The sequence below is a fragment of the Hypanus sabinus genome, chromosome 3 (assembly GCF_030144855.1).
Source record: "Hypanus sabinus isolate sHypSab1 chromosome 3, sHypSab1.hap1, whole genome shotgun sequence".
Lineage (NCBI taxonomy): Eukaryota > Metazoa > Chordata > Chondrichthyes > Myliobatiformes > Dasyatidae > Hypanus > Hypanus sabinus.
In genome coordinates this window covers 152,281,796-152,299,912 of record NC_082708.1, presented here as the reverse complement: position 1 = coordinate 152,299,912, position 18,117 = coordinate 152,281,796, and the positions used below count along the sequence as shown (strand labels likewise).

The window sequence follows — 18,117 nt, the reverse complement described above, 5'->3', positions numbered from 1 at the left end:
TCTTTTCTCAGGTTCTCCAGTCCTAGTAACATCCTTGTAAATTTTCTCTGTACTCTCGTTGCACATTCTGAATGAAGAAGTTTCCCCCCTTGTTCAGCTTAACCTTCTCACCTTTCACCCTTAACCCATGACCTCTGGTTGCAGTCCCACCCCACCTCAGTGTGAAAAAAGCCTACTTACATTTACCCTATCTACAGTATATCCCTCATAATTTTGTATATATCTATCAAATCTCTCACTATTTTCTCTGTACTCTCGTTGCACATTCTGAATGAAGAAGTTTCCCCCCTTGTTCAGCTTAACCTTCTCACCTTTCACCCTTAACCCATGACCTCTGGTTGCAGTCCCACCCCACCTCAGTGTGAAAAAAGCCTACTTACATTTACCCTATCTACAGTATATCCCTCATAATTTTGTATATATCTATCAAATCTCTCACTATTCCGCATTCCACGGAATAAAGTCCTAACCTATTCAATCTTTCCTCAGGTTCTCCAGTCCTAGTAACATCCTTGTAAATTTTCTCTGTACTCTTTCAACCATGTTTACATCTTTCCTGTAGGTAGGTGACCAAAACTGCACTCAATACTCCGAATTAGGCTTTATCAGTGTCCTATACAACTTCAACACAACATCCCATCTCCTTTACTCAGTACTTTGTTTTTTGAATACCAACGTACCAAAAGCTTTCTTAGTGACCCTATCAACCTGTGACGCCCCTTTGATGATGGACCTGTATTCCTGTATCCCTCTGTTCTACCACACTCCTCAGTGCCATACTGCTCACTGCGTAAGACCTACCCTGGTTGGTCCTACCAAAGTGCAATGACTCACACTTGTTGCATTAAATCCCATCTGCCTTTTTTCCAAATGGTCCAGATCCCACTGTAAGCCATGATGGCCTTCCTCACTGTCCACTACACCCCCAATCTTGGTGTTATCTGCAATTTGCTGATTGAGTTAACTACATTATCATCCAGATTGTTGATACAGATGACAAACAACATAGGACCCAGCACCGATCCCTGTGGCACACCACTAGTCTCAGGCCTCCAGTCAGAGAGGCAGCCATCTACTACCGCCCTCGGGCTTCTCCCACAAAGCCAATGTCTAATCTAAATTACACTCTCATCTTGAATGCCAAGCAACTAAACCTTCTTGACCAACCTCCCATGCGGGACCTTATCAAGTGCCTTGTTAAAGTTCACGTAGACAACATCCACTGCCTTGCCTGCATCAACTTTCCTAGTAACTTCCTCAAAAAAAAACTCCTTTGGATTGGTTAGAGACAATCTACCACGCACAAAGCAATACAGATTATCCTTAAATATTCCATGTCTATCTAAGCATTCATATATCCAATCCCTTGAAATACCTACCACTAACTTTCTCACTACTGATGTGAGGCACACCAGTCTATAACTTCCTAGTTTATTCTTAGAGCCTTACTTAAACAATGGAACAACATTAGCTATCATCCAATCGCAGGTGCATCACCTGTCCCTAAGGATGATTTAAATATCTCTGCTAGGGCCCTGGCAATTCCTGCACTTGCCTCCTGTGGGGTCTGAGGGAACACCTTGTCAGGCCTGGGGATTTATCTTCCCTGACTTGCCTCAGGATAGCAAAACACCTTCTCCTTCTCTGTAATCTGGTTAGGGTCTGTGAAGTTGATGCTGCTTTGCCTCACTTCTGTGGACTCTGTGTTTGACTCCCGAGTAAATACGGATGCATTTAAGATCTCCCTCATCTGTTTTGGCTCCACATGTGGATTACCATTCTGATCTTCCAGAGGTCCAATTTTGTCCATTGCATCCCTTGGAAGGGTGAGATTGCAGTGTGAAATAATGCTGTCTGTAATAACAAGACTCAGTGCAAACCTGAGGAACTACACTTCATCAGTGAAGGTGAGGGGAATCTGATAGGAGAGGATGATGGAGCATGGAATAAAGGGAGGACTGTGGGCAGGCAAACCAGTGAGGGGAGTGTGTTGGTGATGAGCAGATGAATAGAGTTGAAGAGAGGAATGAAATAGAGTGAAGACCAGTTAGATCAGGAGAGAGATAAAAGAAGACAGTGAAAAGGGACTGAAGAGGAGCAGTTACCTGAGGTTTCAGAGTTCAGTGATCATGCTGTCATGTTGGAGACTGCCCAGATTGAGCTGCTATTCCCTCCACCATTTTATCCTGGCTATCTCCCCTCTTTCTTTCCAGTGCAGATGAGGAGATCTCAGCCCAAAACCTTAACTGTCCATTTCACTCCATGGGTGCTACCCAGCCCACTAAGTTCCTCCAGTGCTTTGTGTGTTGCTCCAGATTTCCAGCATCTGCTTCTCCTGCGTCTCCTTCCAGAGATGCTGTCTGACTTACAGAGCATCCAGTTTTATCTGTTTTTGTTGCAGATTTCTGCAGTGTTTTGGTTTTCTCATGAAAACAAATTTATTGCATGCCTTGTGCTGCCCACCCTGGCTGATTTTCGCCCCACTGCTTTACTATCCAGAAAGTGTAGGCTGTTCTAGAGTAATAAGTAACTAGCTACACTTGTGCTGGGCATACTGCCACAACAGGAAGAATAGCCCCCCCCCCCCACCCCTTTACCTCCCAAACCTATGATTGTTCTGGCCTGTTGAAGGAAGAGATATGCTTCACAAACTCTGATTGAATGCCTCAAGTTTCTTGTTTTCCTTCAGCCACAGAATTTGCTAATCCGTTTGATTTCCCTCCCCTTCAGTGAAAGGCGGATTGAAACAATAAAAATGCAGAGTAGATTGACTGCAGTTTAGACATAAACAAGACTGCTTTGCCTTTCAAATTCAATGGGCTTTTAGTGGAACAAATACAGTGGACGAGCCAGCAGGAAAAGGTTTGGTTTCACTCTCTTCAACTGGACATGCAGTGTACTTGTGGTGTTGAGCTATGAAGAAGCTTGCCCTGAGCTTTGACAGGTTACGGAACTGGATTGGTGTATTCGGCCTAGGATTTGGACAACTGAAGGAAGCAAAGGTAGTCTTTTGATAACATCTCAGCTCTTAATTCCTTGAAGGCTGGCCGGAATTTAAAAAGGGAGGAAAATGGAAGGAAGCTGGACAGCTAGAGATTGCAGATTGGAAATCAGGGGCAAGAATTGAGATAATGGGTAGCATGAGAGTGCAGCAGTTTGTACTGTTCGATCTTGATCTCGGGTGCTGTTTATGTGTTTGCACCTTCTCCCTGTGACTGAATTGACTTTTTAATGGGAGTTCCAATTTACTCCCACATCCCAAGGATGCGCTGCTGGATTAATTGGCCACTGTAAATTACTCCTTCATGCAGGTATGTAGCAAGACAATCAAAGGGGAGTTGACGTAGAGGAGGGGAATGTTGCACTGCTAAGAGTAAAAAAAATGAGAGCAAATGTAGGATTGATTGGGTTGATTTGCCGGTAGTCAGTACAGATTTAAAGGACTGAATTACCTCCTACTGTGTTGTAAAAACATGATGTGTGTGGTTGCTAAGCAAATAATCCAGGAATGCTGATGATTGAACCAAATGTGTGTTTCAATTTTACCATGGTACCTGGGAAGCTTTAATTTAATTGATCAAATAGATAATTTGTTTTGAAAATAGCTGCCAGCAGTCATGGTGACTTTTAAAGGGACCATGTTTTGGAAGTGATCTATTATCATATACATGTTATGCTTTGAAACAACCATCTGAGGGTGAATTTCTATGACAATTTTAATGAAAATTTTAAATGATTGTGAATGAAAAATGAAATTGGTATAAATCTTCATATTAATAAGGACACTTGTAAAGATCATTGAACAGCTCACATTGAAGTTGTCTATACTGCACGAGTGCCCAAAAAATTTGTCGAAATTGGTGGTATACTCGAGCTTCCTCCCCACCTCCAGAGCAACAAACAAAATACTGAAGGAACTCAGTAAAGTCAGGCAACGTCTATGGAGGGAAACAAGTGACATTATTCAAGTAAATTTGCCTGCGTGCTTAGTCACATGGTGATATTTCTTAGTGTGATGCAGTTGAAAAACTGATGTCTTTTTCTTCAGGAGAAGAAGAAATAAGTATCACATTTCTGATTTCTTTCACATGGCCCAGAAATTTGACCGCCTTGCCCATGCAGTGCCCATAAGACATAGAAGTAGAATTAGGCTATTCGGCCCATCACATCTGCATCACCATTCAATCATTGGAGTTTTTGTTTCAGCTGCATTCTCCCTCCTTCCTAGTAACCTTTAACCCCCTTACCAGTCAAGAGCATATCAATCTCTTCCTGACATAAACACAATGACTTGACCTCCTCAGCCTTCTGTGGCAATGAATTCCACAGGTTCACTGACTTCTGTCTCCTCATTTCAGTTTTAAGGGAAGTCCCATTATTCTGAGTCTGTGCCCTCAGATCCTAGACACTCTTACTAATGGAAACATTCCCTCTGTATCCACTCTACCAGGCCTTTTTGGAACACTGCCCCTTTTGGAATACTGTAGGAAAGCCTAGAATACTTTGTCTTGGGAAAGACAATCAAGGGTCACACCCAGGATAACTGGAACTTTGCAATGAATTGCTGAATTGTAAGCCTTGTCAAGAAGGAATAAACTCTTCTCAGGCTTCCTACTGGGTATGGGTATCAATAATAATTGACGTTTTGCTGACAAACTCTGCCATCTTCGTCAGGGATGATACCCCCCAGGCATGTCTATTCCCCAGTAGTTCATCCTCATCCAGTCAGGTTTCTGCTCTCCCACCTCACCTGCAATTGGATGAGGACTAACCAATCAGGGTAGTCAGACTATAGTGGTTATAAATACTACTGGACTAGACATGCCGGGTCTTCATTCCTGATGAAGATGGTAGAGTTTGTCATCAAAACGTCGGTTCTTATCAATGCCTGTACCCGGCAGGAAGACCAAGAAGAGTTTATTTGTCATATATGTCTGGAAAGCGCAAGATCCTTGTCAAAGAACTTCACATTCTTCTGGATCTCTTCCAGCGTGGGCCCCACTCCGGTTTCTGCTGTGAGGTTGGCAATGCAATGGATAGTGACCCTGTTTTAATCTTGACCTCTGGCACTGTTGGTGTGTATTTTGCATGTTCTCCTGGTGACCACGTGGATTTCCTCTGGGAGATCTGGTTTCCTCCCACATTCCAAAGATGAACAGATTGATGGGTTGATTGCCACTAGTGTATGTTGGTGAGCGGTAGGATTCTGGGGAAGTGAGTGGAAATGTGGGAAGAATGAAATGCGATCAGTGTAGAATTAGAGTAAATGGTTGGCTGATGGGCTGCAGAGACTGATGGGCTGAAGGGCCTATATCCAAGCTGGATGACTCGGTGCCTCACAACAGTGTTGCTCCTGATTCCACTCCACCTTCATTGCTCACTTTTTAATCAAAAGGTGAAAGGAATGCAAAAACAGAAGACAGCAAGCATTTAAGGTGAGGGGGGGAAAGTTCAAAGGAGATGTGTGAGACAGGTTTCTTACGCAGAGTGGTGAGTTCCTGGAATGCACTGCCAGGAGTGATGGTGGAAGCAAATACCATAGAGGTGTTTAAGAGGATCTTAGATAGGCATATGAATATGCATAGACTAGAGGAATATGGATTATGTGCAGATAGTAGAGATTAGGTGTCATTAGTTTAATTCAGCACAAGTGTGGGTCAGAGGTCCTATTCCTGTGCTATACTGTTTTATCTTCTATGTTCTACGTATTTGGAGTGATATTAAAAACACAGATTTACAGAATAATCAGCTTTGGGGCAGTTCTCAGGAGCAGAACTCTTGCACAAGCCAGGGATTGTTTGAATTGAAAGTGGGTGAGGAATGCCCATTGGAATGGCTGGGATGGGTCTCATGATTAACCTTCCAGGATTGTGGCCAAGTCAAGCGTTGCCAAAGCAACTTACAAAACGTCTTTGGAAAACAGATCAATGGAGGTGCCTACCGGAAAATAAATTTGCACTTTGAGTACAAGTTTAATTGGGTTGACAGCAGTGAGTAAGATGCCCTCCTGAAGACTCACCAGCCCCTTCTCACAAATCTCTCAATCTCTTACATTAGAGGGAGTGTTTGGTGCTGATTCAATGCAAGCCCTCAGTGAATTTCTCTCTAGGTCATATTGAACTGAAAAAATGGCACAATTTTGAAGAAAGTTGCAGATTATTTTGAGTGTCTGTGCCATTATTTATTTCAGCTTAAAATTACGTTCTCTTTCTACTAAACAAGGAGGATATTTGATCCATCAAGTCTTTTGGCATCCCCTGGGAAGTGTCCCATTCCATTCTCCACACCTATTCAAATTTCAAAAATTCAAAGTACATTTATTATCAAGTTATGTATATTATATACAACCATGAAATTCATCTCCTTACAAGCAGCCACAAAACAAAGAAATCCAATAGAACCCATTTAAAAAAAAGACCCGTCAAACTCCTAATGTGCAGGAAAAACAACACAAATCGTGCAAACAATAAAAGTCAGCAAATAACATTCAGAATTGATTTGCCGAAAGTAGTGCGCAGTCACGAAGCCAGTCACCGTCAATCTAGGAGCCCATTGGTTGCAGGCCACGGCCTCAATTCAGTGCATAGATGAGTAAGTCTCACAGAGCAGTGAGCTGAATACCAGACTGTCCCTCACCTCCAGCTCCAACACCTTGACCTTATCAATCTTTACAATCCTTTTCCTCTATACCCCTGCAGTTATTCTCACTCAGCTGCAATTCCTGTTTTGATTCTTCTTGCGATAGCCTGCACTATGGTGTAGTTACAGTCGGCTATTAACCTTCCAGCATGCTCTTACTGTGGGAGAAAACTGGAGCGTTTGTGGGAAACCCATAAGAGAGAATGTATGAGCTCCAGACAGGACATTAACCGAGGTCAGGACTGAACCCAGATATCCTGGAGGATAAGACAGCAGTATTAGCCACTTTGTCACTGTGTTGCCCTGCTTGCTTTTCAAATTGCTTCTGTGGAAGCTCACGGAAGACCTATTTCTTGCTGTATTGCTCCAACGCAACAGTGACTGCACCTCTTCATTGGCTTTAAAGCTACTTGAAGTGTTTTTGTGGTCAGGAAAAGCACCATAGTAATTTCATTCTGTCACTAAATTGCTCAGTAATTTCTTTCTAGATCCATTAAATTGCATTTTGCATTACTAGATATGTGCTTACTGCTCATGTGTACCTCTATGTCCAAGAGTAAGCTCAAAGAAGCAGTACGTGTGCTTGGCTATGTGTGAAGGTGTAATCGTGTGTGTGTGTGTGGGTACACATAAACACATATGTAATATAAATTCAAGTGTTGTGCAGATGGCCAAGTCAGTGCTGCCAAATTTAGCTTGTTGCTAAAACACCTCCAATGAATTAAATAATAACAATTAATACACACAGGCAAAAATAAATACTGCAAATGCTAGAGATCAGAAAGAAAATTTGAAAGTTCGGGGAATATTCAACAGAAAAACCACTACCTTTGACAAAAAGCAGTATTAAAGTTGTAGGACAATGGTTTTTCATTGGAGCCTTTCATCTCTCAAATAACCCTTGTTGTAACGTGAGTATTATTAAAAGTAAGTTAATGCTAATCGGGAAGCTGTGGTAGCAAGAGGCAGGATCCGGGGTTGGCGGGGTCTTCTGCTCTTTTTACTCCCAGTATGCATTGTATATATACCCATGCTGCACGAGGTACCTGGACGCCTCTGTATTGTAAATATCATTTGCCATCCCAGATAAAGATGCTCTTTTGGCCATCAAGTTGTCGAGTGGTCTTTTTGTAAAGTAGAAGTTACCACAACATTGACCTAAAATGTTAACCCTTTCTGGAGCAACACAAAAAGCTGGAGGATCACAGCAGGTTAGGTAACATATATAGAGGAAAATGGACGGTCAATATTTCCGAGTGAGACCATTCTGGACCAGGTGAAAATATTGAACCAAAACCCTTTCCCACTTTACATAACTATTGGAAGGACATATTCGTTACCATTTCCTCAATTTGGAACATCGATTTACAACCTAACTTTATTACTGCAATCTTTGGTATACCAAATGAGGATGGTAATCAGTTTTCTCCTTCAATCAGACGAATGATTGCTTTTGTAACATTAATGGCCAGAAGGTCTATATTACAAAATTGGAAAGAAGTAAACCCTCCTACCACGTCTCAGTAGCTTTTTCAAACTATTTCTTATCTGAGTTTGGAAAAAATTAGAAGCACTATTTTTGACTCGTCAATTAAATTTGAAGAAACTTGGGGACCGTTCATCCGACATTTTCATATGAATTAATTTGGCCTTTCCCAGACCTTCTCTCTGCTTATTCTTGTTCAGGTATGGAGTTCCGGAGTTCTTTGACACTATCATATACTTATAAACTGTTATTATTGCCCATGTTAGTTTTAGTTTAGTGTTTGTTTCAGATATATATATTTTCTTTCACACATTTCTAATTTTTTTTTCTTTTTCTTTTGATGATTAGTTTTGGTTTTTTTCATATATAATTATATAGACTTGATTGATTAATGTACTTTTTTGTTGTTGATGTTTAATAGGATATCATTATCCTATTATTAATGTAATCTTAAGTCTATTGTATTCATAACCTATTCATTATTATGTTATGTTTTTTTTATACCTGCATAGATAAAATGTCTTTGAACATGTACAGTATAAACAGCCATACAGCATCCCTTGGAAGTGCACAGAGAGAACTTAATTGTGACTTATATATATTTCATAATGAACATTTCTTAATAAGTTTCATTAAAATCAATGACCACCAAAACTCTGGAAGGAAGAGAGTGGAACTTTGGTAAACGTGGAAGATCAGAAATGCTTTAGGAAGGTGAATGGATGTCAGGAAGTTGTTCCTATTAGCAGATGGACCAAAGAACAGAGAGCTACAGATTTAATGTTATGGCCATAAGGTACAGGGATGATGTAAGGTCAAATTTTTTAATGAAGAGCGCATGATCTGAAAGGACCATCTACAAGAATGGAAACAAAGTCAATCTGAGGCTGCAATTTGGAAAGGGCAGGGGAATGAAACCCGGTACAGTGGGACAGTGAGGAGATCCTGATCTTACGTGTGAAGTTTGCACCTTTGCCTGTTACCTGGTTCGGATATGGCCCGAGTGCAGAGTGAGTGACACTGAAACAGGTCGATAGTTCTCAAACTTTAATGCAAACAGTGTTAAAGGGAACATAAACAATAAACACTAGGCCAAATAGGGCCGTCAACTAAAACTCTCAAACGAAGCCTACACTGCAGCTGAAAAAAAATCTAAACATTAAATGAATACCACTAATCTTCAGAGTCAGTTCACTCGAAAGTCCAATTTCTCAGGGAAGGCCGAGAGCAAACAGGCAGTGGAGCGTTGTTGTGCTGTATCCAAGTCTCGACAAGTATGGAGTTAATTACTATCATGATTAAATAATAATTAGATGACACGTACAAATTCACAAGGGCTATTGCTGTATCTACTGTGCTGCCAAATCTGTGATTGCGACATCTGTCTTCCCAAAGCCATGCTAGATCGATAGATTGCTGAAGTTTTCTCATTGTGTTTATGTAAATGGTAGAAACTGGGGAGAGTTGATAGGAATGTTGGGAAGACTTCGTGGGGGGTTGCATTACTCTTTGAGCTGGTATGGACTTGATGAATGAATGGCCTCATTCCCAGTCACATCAGATTGTTCTACTAAGACCCATCATAATGGGTTAATTAGCCTTGGCCTGTGCTTCAATGATTCTCTGAATATATTACATACAATATCAGCCTGCTGGTTCTGCATACGTTGTGTTTCAAATAATCCTGTTTCTCTATTGCAGAACAAAAAGACAAGGCCCAAAGTCATTCCAGGAACTTTCCTTGTGCCTCAACCAGAACAATCAAGTGGAACTCCAGAAAAAACACGGATGCTGCCTGTCAGGCGTGCCAGCCAAGAAGAGATGGAGTCATCCGAGGAGCTTGCCTCCAGTATAAAAGACATGGAGATAACCAGGTTTGCCTGTCACTTAATGAAAACAGAGTGGTTAAATTATTTTTAGAAAACAATCCAAGGACCTGGTCCAATGCTCCATTTCAAATCCCACCACAGTAGCTTGGGAATTTAAATTGTTCCTTAAATAACCTGGATGAAAAAGCCAGTTTCCAGTATTGTGACTGAAACTGCAAGCTTGTTGTTATATACCCGCAGTTCAGTGATATTCAGGAAATAGGAATCTGCCAGCCTTGCCTGGTCTATATATGCCTAAGATAATGCAGTTGCCTCTTATAGCATGGAGACATTGAGAGATACAGCACGAAAACAAGCCTTTTGTTCCATCGAGTTCATGCTGACCATCACTATTCCTACATAAATCCCATTTTTTATTCTGCCCACATTCTCAACAGTTCCTTCCAGATTCCACACACTAAGGGCAACTTTGAGTGGCCATTTAACCTACCAGCCCTCATGACTTTGGGATGTGACAGGCAACTGGAGAACCAAAGCCGGGAGAGACCCACATAGTCACAGGGAGAACATGCATACGCCACACAGCAGCAGCTGAAGTCAGGATTGAATGCAGTTCCCTGGCGCAGTGAGGCAAAAGCCCTACTGTCTGTGCTGCTATGTTGCCCTTGTAAACTACAATCCTAGAGCAATTAGTAATGGGCAGTAAGCAAATGGTATGCAAGTCTGCAATGCATGTCCCGTGACCCAACATTACTGAAATGACTTGAAAATCGTTATGCAGAACCATTGTGTCCTATCATGAGATACTTGGACCTGTGAATCATGTATAACTTTTGAAACATATATGGGTTTAAAGGTTAGAGAATGCTTGTTGTACACATTACATAATTCTTCCTGTCAGAGAAGGAATACTTTCCTTTGAACCTGCAGGGGCTGGTCCTGTCTTAAGGTGCCAAGGGTAACTGCTGATCTTTATTTCTCCAAGCTAGGCACCTCTCTCCTGGCAGAACCAACTCATAGAGCTGTCCCCAGTGCAAGTGTCCTATGCCAGTAATGTGTGGTAACCTGTTCAGTCGGCCTTATGCATCATGTCGTGGTGAAAGCACATCTGTTTGAAATATAACAACCGGAGTAATGCACAGGAAATTATTGCTCTAATTATCGCTTGGGAATGTGTTCATCACTAGTGAAGTAGGCATTGATCCAAATAAGGGGAGCCAGCTGTCTGTGTGGGTGCTGTTGGTGCCAGGACTTCCAAGGTTAGGACCCAAAATGATCCCAAGTCAGGAAGATGTGTAAATTTGAGATGGTAGCTTTCCAAGCTGCCCATCTCCCCAACGTGGTGGGAAATACAGATCGGGAAGTTTTATCATGGCAACTAACTCCAATACTGTTGAGGATAGTGTCCACTGCAGTCACTGTGAGCTTGTGTTAGAGGGAGTGGATGCAACTCTTACATTGCTGTCTGCACCATCCATGAATGATATTGGCTAGATGCTACCTCAGCAATGAACCCTACACCTCTTGCACTACAATGGATTTGACTCTGAGTCTGTACTTATCTTTTTCCCTAAGGTCTTGTTTTTGCAGTATTTTTCTCTCTTTTCAGTGCCGTGTATAGTTTATAGTCTTCGTGTTGTAATTGTCTGTGATGCTGAATTAAATTATCCACCCCACTACTCCAGTCCCATCTTATTCCATTGGATGTTCCCTCCAGATCTTATTTTTCTCTATTGATGCTCTAGGATAATGATAATGATACTTCATTAGGAGTTTGAAGTGATTTGGTATGTCAACAAAAATATTCAAAGACTTCTATAGATGTACCATGGAGAGCATTCAGACAGGCTGCATCACTGTCTGGTAGGGGGGTGGGGTACTGCGCCAAAAGAAGCTGTGAATTTATTCAGCTCCATCTTGGGTACTAGCCTACAAAGTATGCAGGACATCTTCAAGGAGCGATGTCTCAGAAAGGCAGCATCCATTATTAAGGAACCCCAGAACCAGGGCATGCCCTTTTCTCACTATTACCATCAGGTTGGAGGTACAGAAGCCTGAAGGCGCACACTCAACATTTTAGGAAAAGCTTCTTTCCCTCTGCCATCCAATTCCTAAATGGACATTGAATCTGTGAACACTACCTCACATTTTTAACATATATTCTGTTTTTGCAGGGTTTTTAATCTATTCAGTATACATATACTTTTATTTATTCTTCTATATTATGTATTGGATTGAACTGCTGCTGCTAAGTTAACCAATTTCACAACACATGCTGATGATAATAAACCTGATTCTGACTGGCAGTTAAAGCTTTGCAAATAACTGACTTCATGACCCAGTGTCTCTCTAGTTCAAATATTTGGTAGGTGACCTATACCCCATCCATGGGTGAAGGATGTTATGTAAATGGAAGTTTTTCCTGTGGCACCACTCCCATTTTGACTTGTGGCTGACTGCCACTTTTGCCTCTGTCCCACCCTTGCTACTCTCTCTCAAGGATGTACATTACAAATAATGCAGGTTTAACGTAAACACGCTGAACCTGATTGACATAGTCAAGGACAAGTTTGAGCAAGCCAGCAACTGCCTTGTTTGAAATCAAGGTTGCAAGCACACTGTGGGCTTGTCCATACAACTGTGCATACTTTTTCAATGCTAGCAACTGTTTGAAGTTTGCCCTTCAAATGCCGGGAACCATGCAATATGAAAGCCACAACGACAGTGGGAAGTACAACAACTTTTCCTCCAGATTTGGCTTGGGGTCTCAAATTACATGAAAACTTCTGGAAGGCTTTGCCCCAGTTCCAAGACGTCCAATTTTGGGTTTTCCAGGCTCCCATCGAGGCGAGTGTACCTGGCACGTTCGATAGATAAATAGATAATTTATTTATCCCAAAGGAAGTTACAGTATCACAGTAGCATTACAAGTGCACAGATATACAAGTATTAGAAGAGAAGTAGAAAGAATAAAAAATAAATTACCTTAATCAGTCAGGCTATAGGTTGCATCATTAGAGAGCCTAATTGCCGAGGGTAAGAATGACCTCAGCACCCTTTGGAGCAGCGCAGAACAGTCCTAGTCTGTTATTAAAAGTGCTCCTCTGTTCAGTCAAAGTGGCATGCAGAGGTTGAGAAACATTGTCCACAATTGCCAGGATTTTCCATAGACTTCTGTTCTACCAGTCTCCAGTGTGTACAGTTTGACTCCTATAATAGAGCCAGCCTTTCTAATCTGTTTATTCCGCCTGTGTTGATGCCATTGCCCCAGCATACCACTGCATGGACAATTGTACTGGCAACAATAGACTGGTAGAACACGTGAAGGAGAGGCCTGCATACTCCAAAGGACCTCAGTCTCCTCAGTAAGTAGAGGCAACTCTGGCCCTTCTTGTACAGAGCCTCTGTGTTGGTGTTCCACTCAAGTCTGTCATCCAGGTGCGTGTGCGTGTGCGTGTGCGTGTGTGTGTGTGTGTGTGTGTGTGTGTGTGTCTAGCGATCAGAAAGGGTCACCAAATCAATTCATTAATAAAGCTCCTGAGTGCATTTGCCAATGTGAATGGCATATGTCAGCAACAGAATACCCACTTAACTCTTCAGGTGTGCAGCTTTCTCACGTCTGAGATTGAAAGGGCCCAGCACTGAGAAGCTACGTAGAACCACTGGCATTTCAGAACAGGCCCCTTTCTGTAATGCTCAGTGAACAAGATTCTTGTGCTGATTAGGACAAAGGTATGAGAACTGGGAACTTGTGACGATAAGAACCTTTGCTTTCAACAGTGTCAGCATTTCTGATCATAAATGGGTTGATGACACTGCCACAGTAATTTAAGCCATGTTCACCCCACTACACGGAGATATGAGTCACTCGAGGTGCTGGGATCTGGAGCATAAAATACTGACACTGGGAGTACAAAACACCCCTGGAGTTCCTCCAGCAGTTTGTTTTTCACCACTCCACATATGCACTCTCCCCTGGCTCATGCTAAGCAGCTAACTGATACTCTTAATGTCTGGCTTGAAGTCGAACATAATCCACCAGAGCAAGATTAGCTGCCTTTATGCAAGGGGCCAAATCTATTTGCGCAGAGCTCACTGGCAATAATCAACAAGGCACAAGTCAGAAGTGTGACGGAATGCTCTCCACTTGTCTAGATGAGTACCGTTCTCATCTGACACTCAACAAGCTTGACACCAGCCAGAAGTGGCCTCTACCTAAAAACTTTCATTCCCTCAATCAGAGAGAGTTAGAGCACACATTACACCACAATACAGGCCCTTAAGCCCACAGGATTGAGCCGATCTTTTAAACTACTCTAAGATCAATCTAACCTTTCCCTCTTTTATAGCCCTTCATCCTTCTTTCACCCATGTGCCTATTTAGGAGTTTCTTAAATGCCTCTAAAGTATGTCCCTCCACTGTTACACCTGTCAGGGTGTTCCACACACCCATCACTCTCTGTGTAAAGAACTAACTTCTGACATCCCCATAGACTCTCCTCCGGTCACTTTAAAATTATGTCCCTTTGTATTAGTCATTTTCTCCTTGGGAAGAAGTCTCTGGCTATCCACTCTAACTATGTCTCTTACCATCTTGAGCACGGCTATCCAGTCACCTCTTATTCTCCTTCGCTCCAAAAAGGAAAGCCCTGCCTACCTTCATTAAGACATGCTCTCTAATCTAGCCAGTATCCTGATAAGTGTCTTCTGTACTATCTCTGAAGCTTCCATATCCTTCTTATAATGAGGCAGCAAGAGCTGAACACAACTTTCCAAGTTTTGGTCTAACCAGGGTTTTATAGAGCTGCAACATTGTCTTGTGGCTCTTGAACTAGGTTCTTGGACTAATGAAGTCCAAGAGATTGGGTGGGCTTGTTTTCCTAAGAGTAAGGAGGCTAAGAGATGACCTAATAGAGGTATATAAGATTATGACGTAGGTAGAGGAAATGGCAAAAATCTTTTCTCCTCTACTAGGGATATCAAACTCATATATCATTGGTTTGATTTTTTTAAAATCAAGGACACATGTCCACTTACATAATGTAATAATGACCCCCACATAGCACTCCAGCTCCAAGGAACACGGCCCCAGCATTAAAAACATGAGGGCATAAATCTAATGTAAGAGGAAGGGCTTTAAAAAGGACCTGTATTAAAGAGTTTATACAAACTGGTTGATATCTGGAATGCACTAACAGAGGAGGTAGGAGAATCGGACCATTCATTATATTTAGGCAGCCACTGAAAAAGGCAAATGCGAATTGTGTAAATGGGCAAATTGATTAGCAGGGATATGCTAATTCATGTACTGCGCAATGCTTTCACTTTCTGTAATACTCAGTGGTTGAAATATACATAGTTAGCAAATGGCATTACATTGCTGACTGCCTACATCCTGGTGGATCAATTCTGACCAGAAGCTCAGCTGAAACAGTCATATCAGTATTGAAACTGCAAAAGCAAACAGAAGTCTGGGTGTTGTTTTGAGTGAATCCCCCTCCCCCTCACCATCATACCAAAGACTTCCTGCCATCTACTGTACAAACCACAAATCAAACATGGTGAAATACTCTCCATTCTCCTGGTTGATTGCAATTCCAACACACTCAGACCCCGCTTACCACTGAGGATATGTTCCTCGGAGGTGGAGTGCTATGTGGGGTAATTATTACATTGTGTAAATGGACATGTGTGGTTGATTTTTACAAAATCAAACCTGAAATATATGAGTTTGTGGGTCCTCCTGTAACTTTGGCTGATTCTTCAAGTAGGCTTCAAGATTTACTGCCTTTTCTGAATTTCCTTCTCATGAAGCAGTTCTCAGTAGCAGAAAATCATGCCAAGAACACCGCTCTTTGCTCCCAGTCAGGATCGATGAACTGGTCCATGATTTGTGTGATAGTGCTGAGGGATTTTGTGGTGACCTTTCTTGCTGATGTTTCCTCTTCTCCGTCCATGTCCTCAGATTCACCCAGGATGTGTTGCTCTGCCAATTCTTGAAACTCTTCGTCATTGAGGCTCTCACCATGAGAATGTGGTAGCACTTCAACAACATCCCCACACCATATCACTTGCAGTTTTTGATTTTGAGTGACCATTTTTATACGAAAGAACAATACAGTGGTAAAACTTCTGATTCTATTGGATGGTTGAGAGTTGTGGTTTGTTTGGTTTCCCAACAAGGGCAAGTGTTATTAACCTTTTCCTTTTACTAGCTGCAAGAGGAGGTTATACGTTATTTGGTATCAGGTTTTGGTAGCCAACGCAGTGGTATTCTGGTTCAAGGTATTAATGTCACTGTGCATTCAACTTGTTTCCACACACATGTCCACAAGGTATTAATGTCACTGTGCATTCAACTTGTTTCCACACACATGTCCACAAACATACACTTGCACGTACACACACCCTGTGTGTACACACACTACTCATATATGCACACAACATGCAGACATTACGGAGTCATCCTGAATAAATAGAAACACACACACACACACACACACACACACACACACACACACACACACACACACACACTCTCTCTCTCTCTTCATATGTTTCTTTGATTTATTTGTCATCTAATTGTGGGCCTCACTGACAATCAATTTATTCTCCATCCCTGTTTGTATTGGAATCGAGGCAGCCACATTGGTGAGTCTGATGTCACATACAGGTCAAACCAGTTAAGGTCAACAGATTAACTTCCCAGCAGGGATTAGTTAGCCAAATGGATCTGATAGTTTCATGTCCACCATATGGAGACTAACTGTTTTTATTCCAAATATATTTAATTGTCTGACACAGTGGGTTTTGAACGCGAGCGATACCTCATAGTGATGGTGTGGTAGTGGGGCCAAGGGTCAGTAGTGGGATTTAGAGTGACTAGAGCTGGTTCTGTGTGTGCGCTCTTGTGGGTGTGGCTGTGTTCCCTTACCACTCTCTTGCCCTTTAAATGTTACCCATCGGTTCTGTGCTCCAGTTCTGATGAAAGGTGCAGCTGGGAGCATTTGGGAAATAAAATTGTGTTCACTCCATCTGTCCTGAACATTTCTCATATTGCCAATTGTTTTTCTTGTCAATTTGAACAGAGTTATATAAAGTTAACTTTTCTCCTTAAAAGTCATCCCAGTAATAAAACAATTAGAGACATTGATGTAGTAAACATGCATAATGTATGAGAAGTCACAATTATAATTTAAAGTACAACACCCCCAAAGTTATATAGTTTCATTGCAATGCCTGAAAAGGTTAAAAGTAAGTTTATATTTTGTAACTTTTGAAGTATTTGACTGAAGCTTATGGCGATGCTGTTTTGGTGATTATGACAGTTCAATGACAGTTGTTGACTTAAAGCGTTGATTGAACTCGTTGACGAATATAGTACAAGTCTAAATATAGAGAGTGCTCCACTGGAAAAGATCTGTACGCTTATGCATATGAACGGATTAAGTATCAATTAATCTTTTTTTATTTGCACTTATTCCAAATTTCTCTATCCCCTTGAAGGGAAAAAATTGGCAATTTAAGATAGTCAGTGAAAGAAAATAACCTGTTCTTAACTTGGGGATTGTAGGGCTGTCTGACTATGTTGATCAGAATTGATCTCCCTTTTTGGTCAGAGATAGTCATTTCTAAACAACATTACAAAGCAATATTTTCCTGGTTGTGAAATTCATTCTGGTAATTGTCTTAATACCAGTAATGACTGACTCAGTACTTGTAAATTCTATCAGGGCTATAACCAGCCCCTAATAGTAAATTGGCATGTTAGGTCATACATATCTATTGCCCACAGTCTCACTAATCTGGCTTCCTAGACTGCAAAGTATTCTACATAACATCCTCAGCTTTGAATGCCGATACAGCCTTGCCCACAAGGTTCCTGTGTCTTCTTTCCTTCTTAACCCCTTTGCTCACTGACTTACAGTACATTGATTCCAGTCTACCAGAATCTGAATTGAAAGATTCCCTGTCTTGCACTCTAGCCTCTCTGTAGTCCTCTCTGCTCCCTGGACAGCATAACCTCCTCCAGATGTAGATGTAGAGTGCTCCCAGAACCTAACTCTCCCCCCATATTCCCAATCCTTAATCCCTAATCCTTTGGCTTCACCACTTCAGTAGTGCCTTCACTTAAAGACCTGAATCCTTCTGTCTAATCCCTTT

General features: G+C 41.7%; 1 protein-coding gene across 2 annotated transcripts in view; it reads left to right on the top strand.

Moving 5' to 3' along the window:
• fam13a (family with sequence similarity 13 member A) overlaps positions 1-18,117 on the top strand; it is a 280,149-nt gene that overhangs the window by 140,821 nt on the left and 121,211 nt on the right. For both annotated transcript variants that reach the window (XM_059965405.1, XM_059965404.1), the window contains exon 7: positions 9,827-9,999. In XM_059965405.1, the coding sequence (XP_059821388.1) occupies positions 9,827-9,999 (173 nt within the window). The remainder of the gene's footprint in view (positions 1-9,826; positions 10,000-18,117) is intronic.